Source organism: Ambystoma mexicanum, chromosome 4p, assembly GCF_040938575.1.
Source record: "Ambystoma mexicanum isolate Mex_15411 chromosome 4p, UKY_AmexF1_1, whole genome shotgun sequence".
Lineage (NCBI taxonomy): Eukaryota > Metazoa > Chordata > Amphibia > Caudata > Ambystomatidae > Ambystoma > Ambystoma mexicanum.
The window spans coordinates 1111804534-1111824605 of record NC_090927.1 but is presented as its reverse complement, the minus strand read 5'-3'; the positions used below and the strand labels follow the sequence as shown (position 1 = coordinate 1111824605).

The 20072-nt window shown below is 46.0% G+C and overlaps 1 protein-coding gene across 1 annotated transcript in view; it reads left to right on the top strand.

The window, feature by feature from the left end:
* The window catches only part of SOS1 (SOS Ras/Rac guanine nucleotide exchange factor 1), a 2649334-nt gene that overhangs the window by 224457 nt on the left and 2404805 nt on the right, over nt 1–20072 (top strand). Inside the window, exon 3 of the mRNA XM_069606702.1 lies at nt 4249–4380. Coding sequence (XP_069462803.1) covers nt 4249–4380 — 132 coding nt within the window. The remainder of the gene's footprint in view (nt 1–4248; nt 4381–20072) is intronic.

Genomic DNA, 20072 nt, shown 5'->3' with positions numbered 1-20072 from the left:
TGTGCTTTCATTGAACAGGGCAACTTAAATAGCTAGGTTTGCTACACAAGTGCTACAAAAGTGCCAATTTAATTTGCAAACCTACAGAATTGCAATGCAAATTGCTATGCAACACTACTTATTCTATGCTTGATGCATAAGTCACGCCATGGATTCAGTTCACAAATGGGAATGGAAAACACACTTTCGTCCGTCTGGAGCACACTAAAGAACAGCACTCACACACCCAAGTGCACTCTTCTGTCTGGATATCTCAGCAGCATTTTACACTATAAGCCCTGGATGGGAGGGAGCCATGATACTCTGGATAACATAGTCCAGAGACACCTACATGTTACACTTAATATCACCCATGCCTTTCTGCAAGGTCCTCCAAGGATCCAGCTTTTAACCAATAATCTTCAAAATCGCTAATCGGGCCTCAGTATCTACACGTGGAGGATATGTACTGGTCTACAAAATTATACAATGCTCAACTCAAATCAAACAGACCTCCGCATTTGCGTCACAGCTAGACGCATTGATGCAAAAGTTGAACAATCTGGAAAAGCAAAGAAATGGATCAGCCTACATGCATTTGCTACTGATTAAAATAACAATAGTGCAGGTGACGTTTATTGCAATGGCAGCATGAGAAATTAAAGAAAGGTGGGATGCTGCAGGGTGGCTTTAGCAAAACAGAAAGGTGATGGCTGGAAGGTTTTGAATTGATCATAACCAAGGGCAAAGCTCCGGCCAACCCTCCAGACCATCGTTTTCAGCCTGCCAAGCCATTACAGAAGGGGGAAAAAAACATGAAAATCAGGCTTGGTCTTACCCCAAAAGGGACAGCCCAGACCGAACTGCTAGGTCACATCCCTTCTGCATGAGACCACAAGCATCCCCAGACATTCCACCCATCACTTTTGTGGTCATAGTTTGTCTCACTATGTGAGAGAGGGTATGCCCAAACGTGAGTCCCTTGCTCGCTGCGCCATAGGGAACCAAGCTGCACCTCACTGAGGAGGCCCAACAAGGCCGAAACATGTCTGGGGTTGCTTGTGTTTCTGTGCAGAGGGGACCTGGCCTAGCAGTTCGGGCTGGGCTGCTACCATTGGTAGCAGTACCTGACTGATTTGCATATGGCTGGACCCCTTTTGCAATGGCGCAGACGGGCTAAAAAACGGTGGTGTGGAAGGTTGCCCAGAGCAATGCCAGTGGTACAGATTCATTCAAAACCTTCCACCCATCACTTTTGTGGTCAGAGGATGCTGCAGGGTACCTTCACTGCCACGTGTGACTGAAAGGAGTACCAATTATAAATCCCCCAGATTTTACTTCATTTAAGTGGATTTGAATTGCTACTTGGGTGATGGCAAGGTATTTGGCAAGGCCTGAAAATGATGCTAGAAAACATATATGCACTCAGTAGAGATTGCCTTGGCTTTTTCACAATAGTCCTGCAATGCTAAGCTGCCGCTAGGGAACCATGCCTAAAACATTTCAATTGTATTATAAACCTTTCACTTGCTAGATCATCCACTAAGCAGTCGATCAACATCAGTGTTTAAAAATATGGGAGGCTATAAGGTTTGCAACTTCAATGAATTTTGGATAGCAACCCATTCTCTGGAGCGTAGTTACACTTTTCTACTCGAGTGTCTACAAATCTTCTCAAATTGATTTTTCTAATGTTGCAACAAATCGTTCGGAAGTAGTACAGTGAGATGTGAGACTCACGCTAGAACTATGCCAAACCATAACCCTATTATCAATGCCTGATCTAAAGAGCAACCTTAAGGCAAAATGCATTTTTTTAATTTGCCTGAACTATTGAAGAAAAGTATGGATTGGAGCTAAATTGTTTTACTTGCTTAAAATAATCACCCCCATTGGGAATGTGAATTACTATTTGACTTCCTGAAAAGTATGCATTGAAACTGAGCCACTTGAAACTATTACCTGGAGTTCAGACCGAACAGATTCACGATAGTTCTTTGGTTGTATTTTGCACCTATGTCTATCAAGGTATATAAGGCAGTCTTTGAAGGATGGGGCACTATTAAACAGCTCACCATTAGTTTGCATAAGCCGATAACTCCATAACTGGTAAGTTCTTAAGGATCAATGTTCATTAATTAGTATGCAGAGCAAAATAATGTCGCTGAGGTAAGCCTATTTGATGAGCATACTGGTATACTGAGACCGGTCATCACAGGCAGGGCTACAAAGTTACAGTCACCAAACAAACTATATGGTGTTTGATCAGCCTTAGAATTGGAGGCAGCAGTGGCTGTCCTGGATGATGGGACTGCATTCCACTTTGTTCTCTAGAGTACCTGCTACATCTAACACGGCACCTGGGTTATGGTTGCTATTTATTGTAGGTAATTAAGCTCATGGATACCAAGCCCTGCGCTATGGTTTTTGAGAACTGTATAACCCCAGTATTCCTGTTCAAAAGGCCATCTGGCCAAGGATGCCTCAGGGGCCTTATGCTTGCACTGGAAAGGGAGCCACCGCCACAGCATGAGAGTTTAAATGACAAATAAAAGTATAGCCACTCAATGTAAAATGTAACTAAGCCCTGTGTTTCATGGCCAGAAAGGAGGATTGGAGAGCTCTGTGGGCTGCTTAAAATCTCCCACTTTGAAGCAACCTCTCTAGACTGTGCATAGAAAAATTGTGACTGATCAAATCTCTCCCTATTGAGGACCACAGATGGTACTTAGTATGAGAGCTGCTCCAAATCTGGCAGGAAGTGAAAGAAGTAATTTCATTTGTCGCCAACATTATTGTACCCATAAATAAAGGGAAAAACAAAGAGGTGATGGCTGGAAGGTTTAGACTGAATCTTAACCACTGGAGTTGCTCTGGGCAACCTTCCAGACCATCGTTCTTCGCCTGCCAAGCCATTACAGAAGGGGAAAAACCATATGCAAATCAGGCTTGGTCCCACCCCAAAAGGGGCAGTCCAGCCCGAACTGCTAGGTCACATCCCTTCTGCAGGAGACCATTGGCATCCCCAAACATGTTTTGACCTTGTTGGGCCTCATCAGTGAGGAGTAGCTTGGGTCTCTAGGCCCAGCAGGCCTTAATAAAGGGTTAAGATGACAAAATACCCTGATTTGAGCCCCCTGAGACCATGTTAATTCCATCACAATCAAGGTCTGCTCCCTTTTCAACCTTGGGTGAGTGATCTATGAACCCAGCTCTGGACTGGAGAGCAGGACAGTGATAGACTGTATGGAAACCCAGCATAGGTTGACCATTAATCTGTCTGAAACCAGAGACTAGACCATGTTCCTGTGGAGCTGGTTTACAGTCACCACATCAGGGGTTTAGGGAGCCTTGACATCCACCACAGCAGATAGATTCCCCAGGAAGAGAACTCAGGATCAGGCAGCCCTGCCCTTGAAACTCCTGAATGTAAGGTGTCAGTGCCTGTAGTTATAACCTCGCCCCTGTGTTGATTCGAACACTGGCAACAACCTGCAATTGGGAGAAACAGCCACATGGAGAAGAGGTGGACCTAGGCCTATCAATCCAATCCTGAGACAAAACTGCCAGGAAAACTGACCCAAAATGTCTACCCCCGACCAGATACATCTTTCAACTGTATATAAAGGGACTAGCCAGATGAGAGGCTGGATGCCATTCATCAAAAGCCAGCAGTAGCGCAAGGAAGACAGGGCAGAGAAAGCAAGTTACTGCAGCCTAGAGAGGAAGGTGCAGCATTGTGACATTATCAAAGAGCTCAAGTGAAAGCCAGTGAGTAAGAGGCGGCACAAGAGTAGAAGCATCATTGCTAGTGGAAGGCTAGGACAAACAGAGTATTTGGAGACCGCTCTGTCGAGAGCGCAGAAATCGGTACCAAGTCACTGGGACTAGTGACAGGAAATATAAAAGCAAAAGCTAGTTGGTGCTAGAATTAAGAGAGTGAGGGAGAGACGCAGACGGAAAACCAAGTTAGGTACAGAATTTCCCATCTTGTACATTTACACATAGTTCTTATTGAGACCGTGTCTGTGGACTGACATTGCCAGCGTCGTTGTAAAGGTTACATTTCCTTATTTGATCAGTTAATATTAGTAATCTTTTCTTGACCTCATTGGAACTTTGAATTCATCATATTGTAATGTATTGGGTCTGAATTTCTAACATAGAGTTGTAACAGTGTGTTTTATTGTGTTCTTTGCAGTTAGTGATCTCAGAAAATGGGGATGTTTGAGACCAGTGATCACAAACTTTCTTTATCATTTGTTTTAGGAACGTGTGCAGAAAAGCTTTCCTCATCCCATTGATAAATGGGCAATAGCGGATGCCCAATCAGCAATAGAAAAGAAGAAACGAAGAAACCCTTTATCTCTCCCAGTAGAAAAAATACATCCTTTATTAAAGGTAATGTTTCTAGAGGAAGCATGATGTACCTTTATTTTCATTGAACCGTAGTCCTTAGTTATGCATGTTAAATCCATAGAAGCGTAAATCTAATCTTTGCCTGAGGTGTGATGCATGCCAGGGCAGGCCGCCCTGGCTGGTAATGGCCCGCAAGACTGAATCAACAAGGGATGTGCAGAGTTGTTTGGGGCTGGAATAGCCATGTATGATCACCAGTAGCATTTCGACGAAATGGTCAACGTTTTGTGATACGAGTCTGGCCAAGACGGCTGCTACACAAATAGAAAAAGGAGCTCGTTCCAAAGAGCCCATTTAATGTTTGCATGGAGGCTCCCGAACTGAGGTACGATGGTCACAAACTAGATTCTTTACGGTTTGGGAGTGTAAAAGAATATTAAAAGAGAATGGGAATTTCAGTACACTATAATTTTGAGTTAGATTAAATAACGTCCTTAGATTTACTTTTTTAATCTTCCGACCAAACCAGTTTCTCTTTTATTTAACCAGTCATGCCAGATAGTAACTAGCATACCAGGATGTCTGCACTCAAACATATATTTGGGAAACACACTTGTAACATATCCCAGGTGTAATTGGTGACTGCAGTGGTTGATCACCAGTATTTTCCTCAAAGGTGTTAATCGCATGCTTTTTACAGTGACAATGTGTTTTTGATTTTATGAGATCCAAATAAAAACTGCATGTGCAACTGGAGATTTGGTCTGGATCTAGTTTTACTTTAGGAAAATAGCCAATAGGACTTTCAAAATTGATTCATCCTTCTACAAAACTTGGTCCTACTAGTGGTTTGTGCTTCAATATCTAATTGGGTCAGAGTGAATTTGTAATGAGGGGTTTGTGGTCTTTGGGCCCAAATATTTACTTGGGTCTGTTAGGCAGAAACCTGTGCAGTTCCCTTGGGGACCACTGCAAAAGATTTAAGACTACAGGTGTTGGCAGTAAACACGCTTGGTAGCAGTCTGTACCACCCAGATTTACCTGTTAGCTGTGGCTGAGCAGTCTGACTTCCCTCAAGAAGAGTTGGGCAGTATGCAAAGTATACACAATAGGCACTCGGATACAATAGCACAAGCAAACACTGACCAGAGCTTTGGTAACAAGGTATATAATTATTTATTTAAAAACACACTTATTGAAACACTCCAGCACTATTATTGCAAATCACTCTAAACACAATTACTGTTATTATATATACACTCCTTATTCCTTATCAGACAAGTCTTAGTTAACACCACTTATTTCCAAACAGAGGTGAGCGCTTAACTATTGATGGCACTCCAATAAGTTAACTAAAAAGGGAGGGAAAAAGGCAGACTGTAGGAAAATACACCACACTAATACTTAGGAACTCTTAAGCAAGGCAGAAAAGTCAAAAGTTACTTGTGAGCCAAAGTCCATAGGCCGGGCCCACTCTGGGAGAGAGCAGGGCATAAATGCACCCAAGATCACATAATGACAACAGGCTTAAAAGGTCTTGCAGGGAGTTCGGAAAGGTTTTAGTTAGGCTCAGAAAAGTTTAGCCAGGGTGTCCCAGGCTAACCTAGGGTCGAAAGCCGGGGGCTAAATCTACCCCGTACAGTTGGTTGCAAGGGAAGCCAGATGGAACACGGTACCTTATGTGGAAAGGATCCTCCAGCGGGGGCAGTTGTTCCTGGCAGCGGGTGCAAGTCGCGGCGTCGTCCAGAGGAAGAGAAGATCTCGACGTGGAGGAAAGATGAAGGTCATTGCACTGCCATGGAAGAAACCAGCCGCAGAGTTTTCCGGTTAAAGGTACTACCCTTGGATTCGCGGTAGTGGTAAAACATGGTATCCCGGTTGCCGGGGTGCTTGGCACAGGCAAGGCGGCCACGAGATGTTCCAGGAAGCGAAAAAGGAAGCAGACTGGTTATCCCCACCAGTCGAAGGCAGAAGACTCTCTGGGCTGCAGATCTCCTCTGTCGTTGGGAAAAGTGGTGAGACGGTTCAGCAGGGCTCCACCGGTGGTGTCGTCGTAGCAGGTCGGCTCAGCTTCTCCCTCGTCGGATTCTTAGGTCCTGTGGCGACTTCAGTTCCAGTCCCCAAAGCCCTGATTTTATGCAGAAAACCCCCATTCACTCAGCCTAGCTGTCACTCAAACATGCTAAGTGGTGAGCCGGCCGGCTCACCACTTGGGCCAATCAGGACGGAGTGCGACTTGAGTTGCCTAGGCAACTCACTCCAGGGTGCCTAAATTCCCCGCCACCCCTCCTAAGTACCCCAGACAGAGTGGCACCACTTTGGAGGGCTTCTGTGGAGAAGCCCGCCAAAAAGTGGAACTAAGGGCTCAACTTGGGTTGGAGTCACAGAGGCGAACACAAACAGCATTTTAGAACCGAGTTCTGGCAAAAAATACCAACCGGAGAATTCATATTAAATAAATAAACCGGCGGTATGTTCGAGGCTATAGGAATTAAATAATTAAAGTTGGTAGCCTCGAACAATGGGAAATCCCATAGGGATATATTCGCCTTCGAATATAAAAAGTAGTATCCACTGCCATCAGCCAAAACTCGATCAGGGGGGGCGGAGACGTGCCCCCTCGACTAACAGACCCCGGGGCAATCGAATTGCCCCGGCCAGTACGTCCACACTATGATGGTTTGTAAAGGTTCTGTTCAGAATTTGAGACTAGTAAAGTCAATGGTGACTTTACATGCCCTGGGAGACAGTAGTCAGTCCCAGGGTATGGAGTCTATACTGGGGGGTCACTATGACACCCCTGTGTTACTGCACTGATGTTGCTGTGTAACACACATCACAAAAACACATGAAGCCCTATGGAGTAAAAGACCCCATAGCCCATTAAACACATATAGAATCAGAGATACATTCAAATCATGTCCAAGAATGAGAGTAAAAGAGTCTCACTCTTGGCAGGAGAAAAAAATAAACCCCAAAAATCCAGCAAAACTGCTGGGGGACTCGCTAGGTTAGGAAATTCAGCCTAAACGGAGAGTTCTCCCTAACGGGGTCCGTTCCACTTTGTATTAAGGCTCTTGGTCCCATACTTGGTTCTGTGTTGGCCAGAGATTTTACTCCACTGTCCCTGATCTCATTTTGTTTCCGTCTTTTTTACTAACAGAAAGAAAACGGAAGCATTGAATTAATTACACGTTTTGCACTAATTGGGGAACTAGGCACAATGTGCTGCATAACCCACCATTGAAGCCTTGTGATTAATAATCTTAACACTTTAAACTGTAATCTTGTATAAGATTAACGTCCCCTTACTTTACACTATCCTTAAATTAAGCAAACGGAAGGGTGAGACGAACATAAAGGGATAGTTCAAATGGATCAGCCCAGCTAAAACCTAGCAATAAACACATTTTGAGAAGATACGTGCCCCAAATCAACTGCACCGAAACATTGGAAGATCCTTGTATTGATATTGCAAGAAACCAAAATATATTTCCAAACCTTTATTGAATTGATAAACAGTTGTCTGGTTTTTTAAAATATTTTTTCTCCTGGTTGACATTGTGCTGGGAGGCTTACTTCTGCACCCAACAGGTCGCTTGTTGTATGGTATGTTAAGTTTTTATACTGTGCCAAATCATCATCATAGTTTGTCTTTTGGCATGTGTGTGCAGTAGTTTATTGTGCCCCCCACCAGCACCATCCAAACGTTAGTCTGGTGCAGGAATGAAAATGAGCTAGGAGAAAATAAGGATGAGAAAGCGGGAAATATAGGATACACACAAAAGGGTGTGGGGATGCACAGGGAGAACAATGTTTTGTGATAGCATGAGTGCATGCCAGTTCTGTTGGGTCGACCATAGTTCTGCAAAAGTGAGGGAGATAATTCCTTAAGTGTGATTCAAAGGCAGATATAGAAATGTGTAAGTCGGTATACGTCATGTTGGATGCATGCAGGGGCACAGGAACACTCGTGCTTGGGCAGTCCTGAAAATGTGCTCTCATTTTCCTGGTCATCCAGGGATGACAAATTCAAGTTGCAAACTACTAGTCCACCATAAAACATCACTTGCCACCCGATTTCTACACATACACACAGCTCACTATTTCTTACTCGTCGAAAGTCCATTAGATTAGTAAATAGTTGACTGTTTATAAATGTGCATCTTGTTGGTAACGGAAGGTAAGGGAATGGAGTTGGCAAACTAATATGGTAAAATTGAACACGCCTGCCACCTTGAAGTCAAAATTAAATATCCTGTTCACTGTGAGAGATGGTACCTTTGAGTTTGCTGTCAGAGTACAGTAATGCAGGCCTATGTGTATTGAAATAATATACCCGAGCTCCCTGTGCAGGCCTGTTTGATTGAACTGTGTGAAAGATGGATTTAATGTATGATGAACAGGGTAGGTATGGAGAGAAAGTCCAGATGCCTGTCCTTGTGCAGTGATATTGTTACTTGTGTGACATGATAAAGGTATGTCTTTCATTCAGGTGGGGTCATACTTTTAAGCCTTTCACAGTGCCAGCGTGTCATTGTGAGCCTGGGTCTGTTAAAACATTTCACAAGGTAACCAGTGAACACATTCCCTTCTACTTGCTGCCTAAGGCCCAAGCAACCACTAACTGCCAGGTGATCTGCACCCAAAAGCTGGGAGGACTAAAGGTAATTTTAAACTGTAGGTTTTGACCTTTGGATCCTTTAGGAGCAAGGTCTTGGAATGTTTTTCCTAAAATTTCTTGAGGCTTGCTAGAAACTTCATGGGGATGGTTCGTGCAGGGGTCTGCAACCATTGCCCCTCTAGATGTTTTGGACTCCAACTGCCATTGACTTTAGCCGGTATAGTTAATGGTGAAGCATCGTGATGATTGTTGCCCAAAATATCTGTAGAGCCACAGGTTGCAGATACTGTTATAGTGGTATTGGTGGTACTCTTGAGCGGAGGTTGGGCTTTGAATACGCGATACATCCATCCTTGTCTACCTTGTCAACCCAAGGTGCATTTACCTTGTCCATTCAGTAGAGGACAGCAGGGGTGTAGTCAATGTACCAGCTCAGATTTGCATGTCGTCTTTGTGTTACAGCCTTTTTCCTGAACTGTCACTCTTGTATATTTAGTTGGGTGTTTTGTGTAGTGCTAGCTGGCTCCTTATGTGTACTTCAAAGCTCTTGAAATTTGACATTCGTGTGAAAGAATATAAAAAACAAGACCCAATATATTTGCACACAATCTGCATCATGCTAAAAAAGAAAATTAGATGAATACATAAATTTAAAAGATTAATGGAGCATGATTCTCTTAAACAATTTGGTTTAAGTTATAAGATTGCAATTGGGAATGGAGAATTAAAGAAGCAAAAGGGCATGGATGAGACATGAATTGGTTTAGATGCATTGAGGGAGGAAGTGTAAGTCCAAACAGGTTGTTTGTGTGGTGGAGGTGTACATCAAAAGCACAGTGGTAAGTTAACCTTTCTGGCAAAAATGTGTTTTGGGAACAAAACATGTAGTTCCTAACAAACCAGCATGTCACCACAGCCAAAAATGGAATGGCATGGTTCAGTATTAGTTGTTGTTTTCGAAACTCGAAAAGGGACGTCGACAGGGCGTGCCAGTAATACTATCACTAGTGTGACGTCCACTGTACCCATGATCCTTCACGCGTCGAGGTCCCTCAGATTGGTTTTTCCCGCCATTTTACGGGGTTCTCCTTTCGGCTTATCGCCTTTTGTTATGATCAATTAATGATAGTTTATTCTTACTATCCTTTATTTTCACCGACTTCGTGACCATCCGACGGCGGTGAAGAACAAGGAACGGCAGTCGTAACACAACGGATCTGTTATGGCCTTGGAAGGCCGCTACAGTCTTCAGCCCACGCAGTAGGGAGAGAGGGGAGGACATTTTAGAAGGTTTATACCCTTGTACATACACTACATTCGTCTAGCTGCCGGTACATTCTGTTATGTTAAGGAACCCCTTTAAATTGTGCCCTAAATCCAATAAAAAGTTCCAGTGGGTCGATAAACACCTTGTGTGTAATCTGTTTCCTGCAAGACCATGTCGAGGGTTCTTGTATAGCGGGTAGGCTCTTCAAGCCCAAGACATTGAAGGGCTGCCTTACTAAACGCTGGGCCCACCACGCCAGGCAACTGAAGACCATGGAAGTGGAAGGTGCCTTCAGCGGCGGCACCAACGCTGCGGTATCCGACGGCAAAGGTGACGGGGTTACTCCGGTTTCCCGAGCTCAAGCCCCCGACCCAGACAGGCCAGAGGCCTTGTTATGGGGACAGCACCCAGCGGCGAAGGCGCTATAACTACATCCTCCACTAAACAAAGAACCCACAGCCGAGACTCGACATGTGTCGAGCATACGGCTGCGCACGACGTCTAGGGAGAGGTATGTTGAATCGCTGGGTGCTCCAGATCAAGATCGACACACACCAGGCCCCGGCCATTGAAGGACGGTACAGGTGTTGCGCGCAAATCCACTACCGGTAGTCGATCGTCGAAACAGGTACAAGGCCCTATACAAGCAGGACTAGCCCACTTAGTCAAAAAACATGCTCCAGAGAAGAGCCTGTGTAAAGACAGGGAATCCAAGAATATGTCTTTTAAGACCCCTCATAGGGATAAGTCACAAGAGGTTAGACCCACTCATAACAGTAGGGGTCCTCAACGGCAAGATTCATTATCTTCCACCCTCAAAAAGAAGGCTTCTCCTCCTTCTACTATATTCCCTCCCACACCTGAAGAAATGGGACTCCCCTCTCAACCATTGGTCATTCCTATCTCTGCCCAATGGTCAGCTGGAGATATTGAGAGGGTCATGAAGAGGATGACCTTCATGGCCAACTTTTATGAAAAATACCCTGCCTATTTCACAAGCTTCCACTCCACCCCACCCACTTGTCATGCCTACCCCTGGGCATCCGGACCAGGCCCATCAGTCCCGGGAGCAGGCATCCAGATACTTACAGTCCTGGCACCGTAGGCACCAGGCTCATAGAAGGGGTCAGTCCTGGCGCCAGAGGCGCCAGGCTCAAATGCTTATACTTACCTCATGCAGACCATGCTGCTAAGAATCCAAGCCAACGTGAAGCCTGAAGGGAACTACTTTACTTCAGGGACTATTTTCTTACTCGGGTGTGGTCTTGGGGGGAACTTCTTACCTGGGACTACTTTGAAGGCTATTTTAAACCATGCCCGAAGAGCAGCACACGCTTCAGTTATTCTGCATCCAGCAGCGTAACGCTCACCGTGCCTGCAAGTCAGCATCCAGCCTTCTGCCACGCCCGCCTCAAGTCTGGAGCTCCTAGAAAAAAGGGGAAGGAGGAAAGATTAGAACAAGAACATTACTTATATTTCTCACCTGATTTCCGGATCCATCGCGCCTTCAAACAAGGAAAGAGACGTTCATTCTATACGCGTTGCATCGCCCGCTGTAGCGCCGCGCTATTCTCACCAGCCTTCGCAGCACCTCCACGATCCGCCGCAATCTCCATCACATATTCGCCGAACTCCGGCACCTAAGGGGGACAAGAGAACAGCAAGGTGAGCCGAGAGAATAAAGGCAATCTCTGTTACCACCATAGACTTACCTGATTTTACCGCCGGAGGCATTTTTCATCTCCATGGTCCGGCGCAGTCTCCATCTCATCTTCACCGAACTCCGGCACCTAAGGGGAACAAAAGAACAGCAAGGTGAGCCGAGAAAATAAACAAAGACAATCAGTTTACCACCGTAGACTTAGCTGATTTTACTGCCTGAGGCATTATTCATCAAGACGTCATAATTTCTCACGCCGCACCTGTAAAAGGAGGGAAAGCAATGGATTAAACACAGGTATCATTTACCGGACAGTGTTGGGTAATACAGACTCTTACCTGAACGCTACCAGCTGCCACGAGGCAATCTTCTCTTGGGTCAAGCTGCAAGATAAAAGGAATCGGACAAGAGTGAATATCAGACATTTTGAACTCTTACGAACTATATACTTACGGTTCCTCGCCATGGACCTCAGAGTCAATATTGGTCTGGAACTCTCCCAACTCCTTCGGACCAGTGAAGTAACTGGTTATCTACGCGCCCCTGCATTCCACGCAGGATGGAGAGCTCATCTTTCATAAACATAAGGTGAGACTATGAAAGGAGATATCGAAGGTGATTAGTGGGAAGAACAGAAGGGTGTTATCACTCAAATCCACAGGTGGCTAATTCCCTTTCTCCACTTTAAGTCCAATCTGTCATCTCTGCACTACGCATCACGTTGGTGGAGACCGCAGCTGTCCAGTTCCGATCAACGCCCCTGTGGGAGCCAAGTGAGCGTAACACCACTACAGCACCCTCTGGGTCCCAGACTCCTGCTGGACCCCCTGCTAGAAGGTCTTGCCAGGAGGATCAAGTGCAAGACAGTCATTGAGCTCTATGACCCGGACTCTGATCATGAAGACTTCTCTATCCAAGAGGCGGAGGCGGCAGGCCCTTATTACGGGGATAATGAGGATGAGGGTGACCCTGATACAGATATGTATATCATGGACTCTCCTGTTGATCAGGACCCTCCGGTAACAGACTCATCCATAGACAATCAACCTCTGCTAAATGAAGTGCTCGTCAAGGCGGCAGAGCATTTTCAAATGGCAATGCAGGAAGACCAACAAGATAAGGATTTTGTGGATGAAATCCTAGGAGAAAAGAAAGCTGTTACTCAGTTTATCCCCTCAAATCTGTTCAGCAAAAAATACAGCCCTCGCTGGAGACTCCTAATTTTTACGCGGGCAGTGAACTACGCATAGAGAAGCTGTTTAAACCCGCCCCTTCTGACCCGCTATACATCAGAGGTCAATTGAAGCCCGACTCATTAGTTGTCACTAGAACAAGAAAAAGGCCTGGAACTCCCCTTGCTTTCTCTGAGGCTCCACCTGACGAGAAAAGCAAGAGGCTATACACAATGGGCAGGAAGGTGACCTCTTTGGCAGCGTTCCAAACTAGAATAGCTAACAATTCAACCTTGCTATCTAGCTACAACTGCCATAAATGGAACGAGGTCTCGGCCTTACTGTCATCAGCCCCCGAACCACTTAAGTCTCAACTAGCCCAAGTGGCCGCAGAGGGCAGGACGGTTTTGAGCTGCTTATTATAAACCAATCATGAGCATGCCGACAAACGCTGGCAGAATAATAGCTGAGGGTACAATTATCAAGCGTCGCGCTTGGGCACGGCAAATGGGATTTTAACCAGAGACGCAAACCACACATCAACATGCCCGTTGAGCCCAATGTGCTCTTTGGTAAAGCCGTCGAGGACGCCTTAAAGACAGCCACAGAGAAGTAAGAAACTCAAGTAATTGGACCAAATGACCAATAAACCTACTGGCCAAAGGGGAAACAGCAATTTTCATCGCTCACGCGGCCACAATTCTCAAAGGGCTTCCAACTATAACCAGAAGCAGAATACTTCTTGGGGAAACAATCAGGGCCATTCGTCTCAAAATTACCGAACAGGACAGCACAGATCCTGTGGTCGTGGTAGGGGCTCCTCCGCTCCAGGTGCCCTCCTATGCCTTTCCAGTAGGAGGGCGCATTTCTAGCTTCACCCACGCATGGGAGGGAATCACCTCAGACAGATGGGTGCTGTCCACCGTAGCGGGTGGATATTGTATAGAGCTTCTCAAACAACCCCAGAACCATACCCCACGCCAGAAGACCAACATTTCCTCCTTGAGGAAATCGCCACGCTGCTCCAAAAGGACGCTATAGAAGTCGTCCCGGACAATCGGGTAAACAAGGGTATTTATTCAACTTCTTTCCTTGTGCCAACGAAAGATCTAACAATGCACCCAGTTTTAGATTTGCGCCCTGCAAAAAAAGTCAAGCCACAAAAGTTCAGCTTCACTACGCTACACGAGGTAATCCCTCTACTAAAAAAGGGGATTACATGGCAACACTGGATATGAAAGATGCCTATTTTCATATATCAATGTTCCCAGCACACCGAAGATATTTGCATTTCAAGATGGTGAACCAGCACTACCAATTCAAGGTGCTGCCCTTCGGAATAGCATCTGCTCCAAGGGTATTCACAAAGCTACTGGCTGTGGTGGCAGCACACCTGCACAGGGAGGCAATCCCAGTGTACCCTTACTTGGACGACTGGCTGATTACAGGGTAGTCTCCCCTTATTTGCAGGCAAAACATTCAAAGAACTATCAACCTTCTCTTTCAGTTGGGCTTCTCCATCAACGATAAAAAATCAAGCCTTGTGCCAAGCACAACCAAACAATTCCTAGGATCAGTCTTAAACACACAAGAGCGGGGTTGGTCTTTCCGTCAGAGGAAAGAGTCCAAAACATGTTGCTGCAAATACTGCGTAATCAGGCCGGCCGCCAGATAAGGGTGCACAAAGCTATGCGTTTGCTAGGCATGATGGCATCTTGTATTTGCCTGGTACTTCACGCGTGCCTGCGACCCATGCAGGAGTGGTTGGCAAAACAATGGTCTCAGGCAAGTGGTCAGTGAGACAATCTAGTGGTCGTTTCGCCAACACTAGTACAAAATCTTCACGGCTGGACAAGAGAAAATCTGTTGAAGGGGATACCCTTCTACGATCTGGAAGTACAGGCGATTGTCACAACAGACGCCTAACTCGTGGGGTGAGGGGGCTCATTACCTTCACCACACAGCTCAGGGATGGTGGTCTTGTGCGGCGGCACAGAACCACATCAATCTGCTAGAACTGCTGGCAGTATTCAAAGCCCTTCAGGCATTCAAAGTTCACCTAGCAAACCAATCTGTCCAAGTCCTGACGGACAGCACTACAGCAATGTTTTACATCAACAAACAGAGGGGCACCCATTCTTCAAATCTGTCCAGGCTTGCATAACAAATTTGGAAATGGGCACTCAAACGAAAGATATTCCTATCGTCACAGCACGTTCAAGGGGACTCAACTCTCTGGCAGACTCACTGAGCAGAGATCCCCTACCAGAGGAACACGAATGGCGACTACACAAAGGCGTCGTAGAACACTTCTTCTCTCAATGGGGTTACCCCACAATAGACTTGTTTGCTACAAGCGAAAACGGTCAATGCCCAAACTTCGCGTCCATGTTCTCCCAGCCAGGCACCAAGCAGAACGCCCTATGGAGGAACTGGTCAGGGAAATTTGCTTATGCTTTTCCCCTCAACTCCTCTCATGAAAAAGGTGGTCAACAAATATCCACAAGGTACAAGTGACGCTCATCCTAGTTGCTCCTATGTGGGCAAGACACCCCTTGTATCCACGTCTGCACAAACTGGTGATGTGTGATCCCATCAAGCTCCCGTGCCCGTACAATCTGCTAACTCGGCACGGGGGACTAACAGTGCACCCTCAACCTCACTCAATGAACTTGGCAGCATGGCTCCTGAAGTCATAGAGTTGGGACATCTTAACCTACTACAGAGATGTATGGATATCTTGAAAGAAGCAAGGAAACCTAATAGTAGGCACTGTTATTTTGACAAGTGGAGATGATTCGTAATTTGGTGCCAGTCTAAACAAATTAACCCCATAAAATGTACTCCTACCCAAATTCTAATTTATATGCTCCACTTGCTAGATTTGTGATTAGTATTCAACTCCTTAAAGGTCCACCTTGTGGCCTTGTCAGCCTACACCACCTCCCACAATAAAGTATCATGATCGAAGGGGCCTGTCATCGAAGCATTCATGGAGTGGATAAAGAGACTTCACCCTCCAATTTCTAATCCGCCGCCAGGATGGGATCTCAATGTTGTACTCGCTAAGCTCATGGGACATCCTTTCGAGCCGATGCTTAAGTGTAGTCTTAAACACCTAACTTACAAAACAGCCTTCTTAGTGGCTATTACTTCCATAAGAAGAGTGAGTGAAATACAAACATTTTCAGTGCAGAATCCTTTCTTTGTTGTACACAAAGATAAACTGGTTTTACGTACGCATCCTAGGTTCTCCCCTAACTTCATCTCTAAAGTTCATGTAAACCAGTCTGTTGAGCTACCGGCTTTCTTTCAGGAACCGACCAGCTCAGCTGAGGTAAAACTCCACACACTAGATGTGAGGCGGGCGGCCCTCTACTATGTAGACCAGACCAGACCGCTAAGAAATAAAGATCAACTGTTTGTCTCTATAGCACCAGGCAGAGAACGAGACTGCATTTCAAAGAATGCCATCTCCAGGTGGATAGTCCGATGTATATAATTGTGCTATTCCCTATCAAACAAGACACTGCCTTTTACTCCCAGAGCTCACTCCACAAGGAGCACAGGAGCCACTCTGGCTTTCATTGCAAATGTCCCTCTAGACAGCATTTGCAAAGCTGCTACACGGAGCTCAATACACATTTTCACTCAGCATTACTGCATTGGCGCTCATTCCAAGACACATGCACAGGTGGGACAGGCGGTTCTAAGACATCGGTTCACCCATGAACCTTCTCACAGCCCACCACCTGCTCGCTAATCTACGCACAGCATGTGATCTAAGCAGATTCCACAAGCCTCAGAAGGGCTTCATTACTCACCATAATTGTATTTCTGATGCTTGTATCTGCTTAGATTTGCATGCGTCCACCCTTCCTCACCTCGAAGAGAAGGCGCATGGCTGCTTATGAGCTTGTCTGATACATATCTGCTTAGATACAACTGTACTCACGCTACACTTCATGCTACTCATGTTGGAAAAATAACAATCTGAGGGACCTCGACGCGTGAAGCACCATGGGTACCGTAGACGTCACAGTAGGGTATTACTGGCACACCCTGTCGACGTCCCTTTTTCAAGTTTCGAAAACAACTGTAATACTCCGCAGCTTCCACTAGATGTCGGCCTATGCACAGTATGTGAATCTAAGCCGATACAAGCATCAGAAATACGATGACTGTCGCATGCTGTGCATAGGCCGACATCTAGTGGAAGCTGCAGAGTATTACAGTTGCTGTTTTCAAAATTCGAAAAAGGGACGTCGACATTGCGTCCCAGTAATACTATCCCTAGTGTGACGTCTACTGTACCCATGGTGCTTCACGCGTCGAGGTCCCTCCAATTGTTTTTTTTCCGGCATCGTGTTTGGACGCCGAAAGTGGAGTTCCTTCTGGCATATCGCCATTTTATTAACAAAGATTAGGGCTAGTTACTCATACTATCCTTTGTTAGCCGTTCCCTTACAATATCTTCGGCGCAGCTTTGCGGACTACCTTCGTCAACTTCAAAACTCGCCTCAACAAACTTTTCTAGACGGCCTCGGAAGGCCGCTTCAGGCCTCTGCCCACACAGTAGGGAGAGTGGGGGAGACGGGGGTGGTTGTTCCCTAAGAGAATGTATTTTTCCCCTTTTTCCCACTTTACTCGCCAAGCTGCCTTTCAGACACAAAATGGAAAATAGACCATTTAAATGTTGTTCTCCTTGCAATCGAAAATTTCCCTGCGAGGACTTGCACCGGGTGTGCACCCTTGGTCTTCTAAGGGACCATAACGAGGGCCACTGCAAATCTTGCAAGCCCTTCAAGCCCAAGACCTTAAAGGACCGAAAGACAAAGCGCTGGGCCCACCACGCCATGCAGGCCGAAGCCGACATGGATTTTGAGGGTGCCTCCAGTGACGGCAGCATTAGCGTCTTTAGTGACGACGACGAATGGGATCCCTCGGATACCTGCGTGCAAGCTCCCGACCCCATCAGGCAAGCTGGTGGCTCTGTTATGGGGACAACACCCGGCAGCACTAGCACAGACCAACCTACCCACACTAAACACACACCCCACGGCCACAAGTCGACTTCAACAACCGACCGTAAGGCCACACACAGCATCAAGGGGGAGGTCCAGTTCCCTTTCCTATGGGCAATTGCGCTCGCCTCACGACAGGCCCTGAAAATTGAATGAAAAATCTGGTTCTGACGCTGTGTCCAAATCTACCAAATCCACGCACGCTGATGACCAAGCGGCGAAAGAAGTGTCGCCGGGGACCGTGCAGTTGCCGATAAACGACAGTCGAAAGACATGTCAAAGGCCCCTACCAAATCCCCTCAGACCTCATAAAAATCTGAACTCATTTACAAACATGTTCCAGACACCATACTTGAAGGTCGGATTTGGAAACAACACAAGTCATCTAAGTAAAAGGGGACTCAACTCAGGGGGAGGAAACCATTACAGGAACCATGAGGCAAACGAAACACCCTGCACGTGAACCAGCTCCATTTATTTATTTATTTATTTATTTTCATTATTTTTTTGTCATAGCTGAAATAATCAACTTTACAATATTTTATGTACACATTCATATTAACTCTTAATGTTAAAAATAAACGTATGACTTATAAACTGTAAAATCCTCAGCAGTCTTTCCTTGCTTGCTGCTAATCGCGTGGGCGGACCCACAAAGGAGTTGTGCGCAGTCCTCGGCAGTCATCGGAAAAGCGACGGAAAACGAAGGAACCGAGGGGTTCCGCTATTCCTGAGACTGGGACGGCTACAAAGATCCTGCCCCCCGATGCTGAAACAGGTAAACGCTGTCTGAGAAGCCACAGCATGCAATCAGAAAAAAAATCTCCAGTGAGGAGAGGTAAGACTTTTGCTGTCCCATTTGTTGGTAGAGACAACTTTCCTGACCTGTTTGCGTGTACGCCGCCATTTCAGCATCCCCTGGCATTTTCAGCAAGTTCAGACACCATTGAGAATGATTCCAACTTTGAGCTCCCTGCTTCAAACGTGGAAGCTCCCAATGGTGAGGGCGAGGCTTTGTGTTTGACGCCTGCTACCCTTGTGCTCGACGTCGACGGGCCAGCTACACCCCTTCTGTCGGTTCCAGTTCCCTACACATCATCTACGTCTACAGACTCCTTCACCCGCACCCCCGCCCACCAGACTTCCACTTCGGCGAGCGGTGTCTCAACCGAGTCCGTTAAAGGACAACCTCGGGTGGACCCTGATCTGGTGGAGTGGTGGAGTGTCGGGAATGGAGTCCTTCTCGCTATGACCAAGAACTCAGACCTGGAACAATAAACCCGTGAAATCAGGGAACCATGGCACCCAAACCAAGATTTCAGTGACATACCTCACAGAGAGCCGTCTCAGACTGGGATAACATCTCTGACTCTTCTCAGGAAACAGATGAAGCCGTAAGATTACCCAGTGGTCCAGGCAGTCTATCCTTAAGCACAACTGCCCAGGTCCATGCGGACCCTGTGGCAGTACCTAACATGAACCTTCAAAAACCTGAATCTCATGGAAAAGTCCGAGATCTATTTTTGGAGCCAGCCATCTTGGAGCCAGACGTCTTAAAATCCTATGTTGTTCAGGACCTACTTGTCGATCTTCATACAACGAATGGCAGAAGCAACAACCTTCGAATTAACAACCCTTCAAGGCCGTCTGCAGAGTACCCTGTAGAGCCCCCTACGTCTAAAACATTGTCCGCTCCCACAGGAAAAAAGTGTTCAAGAAAAAAGGAAAGGGAAAAGCACATGTGGCTTTAAACAGCAAAAAAGCATGACATCCGAGAAGGAAAAAGCCTCGCATTCAAAGTCCCGAAAAGAAAACAACCTGGTTTACATAAAAAAAACGGACACTGGAAAGAAATATTTACACAATCCACTGATTTCAAGCGCTTTAAAGGACTTTTTTAAAAAGCAATATAAGCACAAACTTGATACAGACGCCGAACTGTCTGACGCGGAAATACTGGAGGGCAATTCAAGAAACGCCCCCAGTA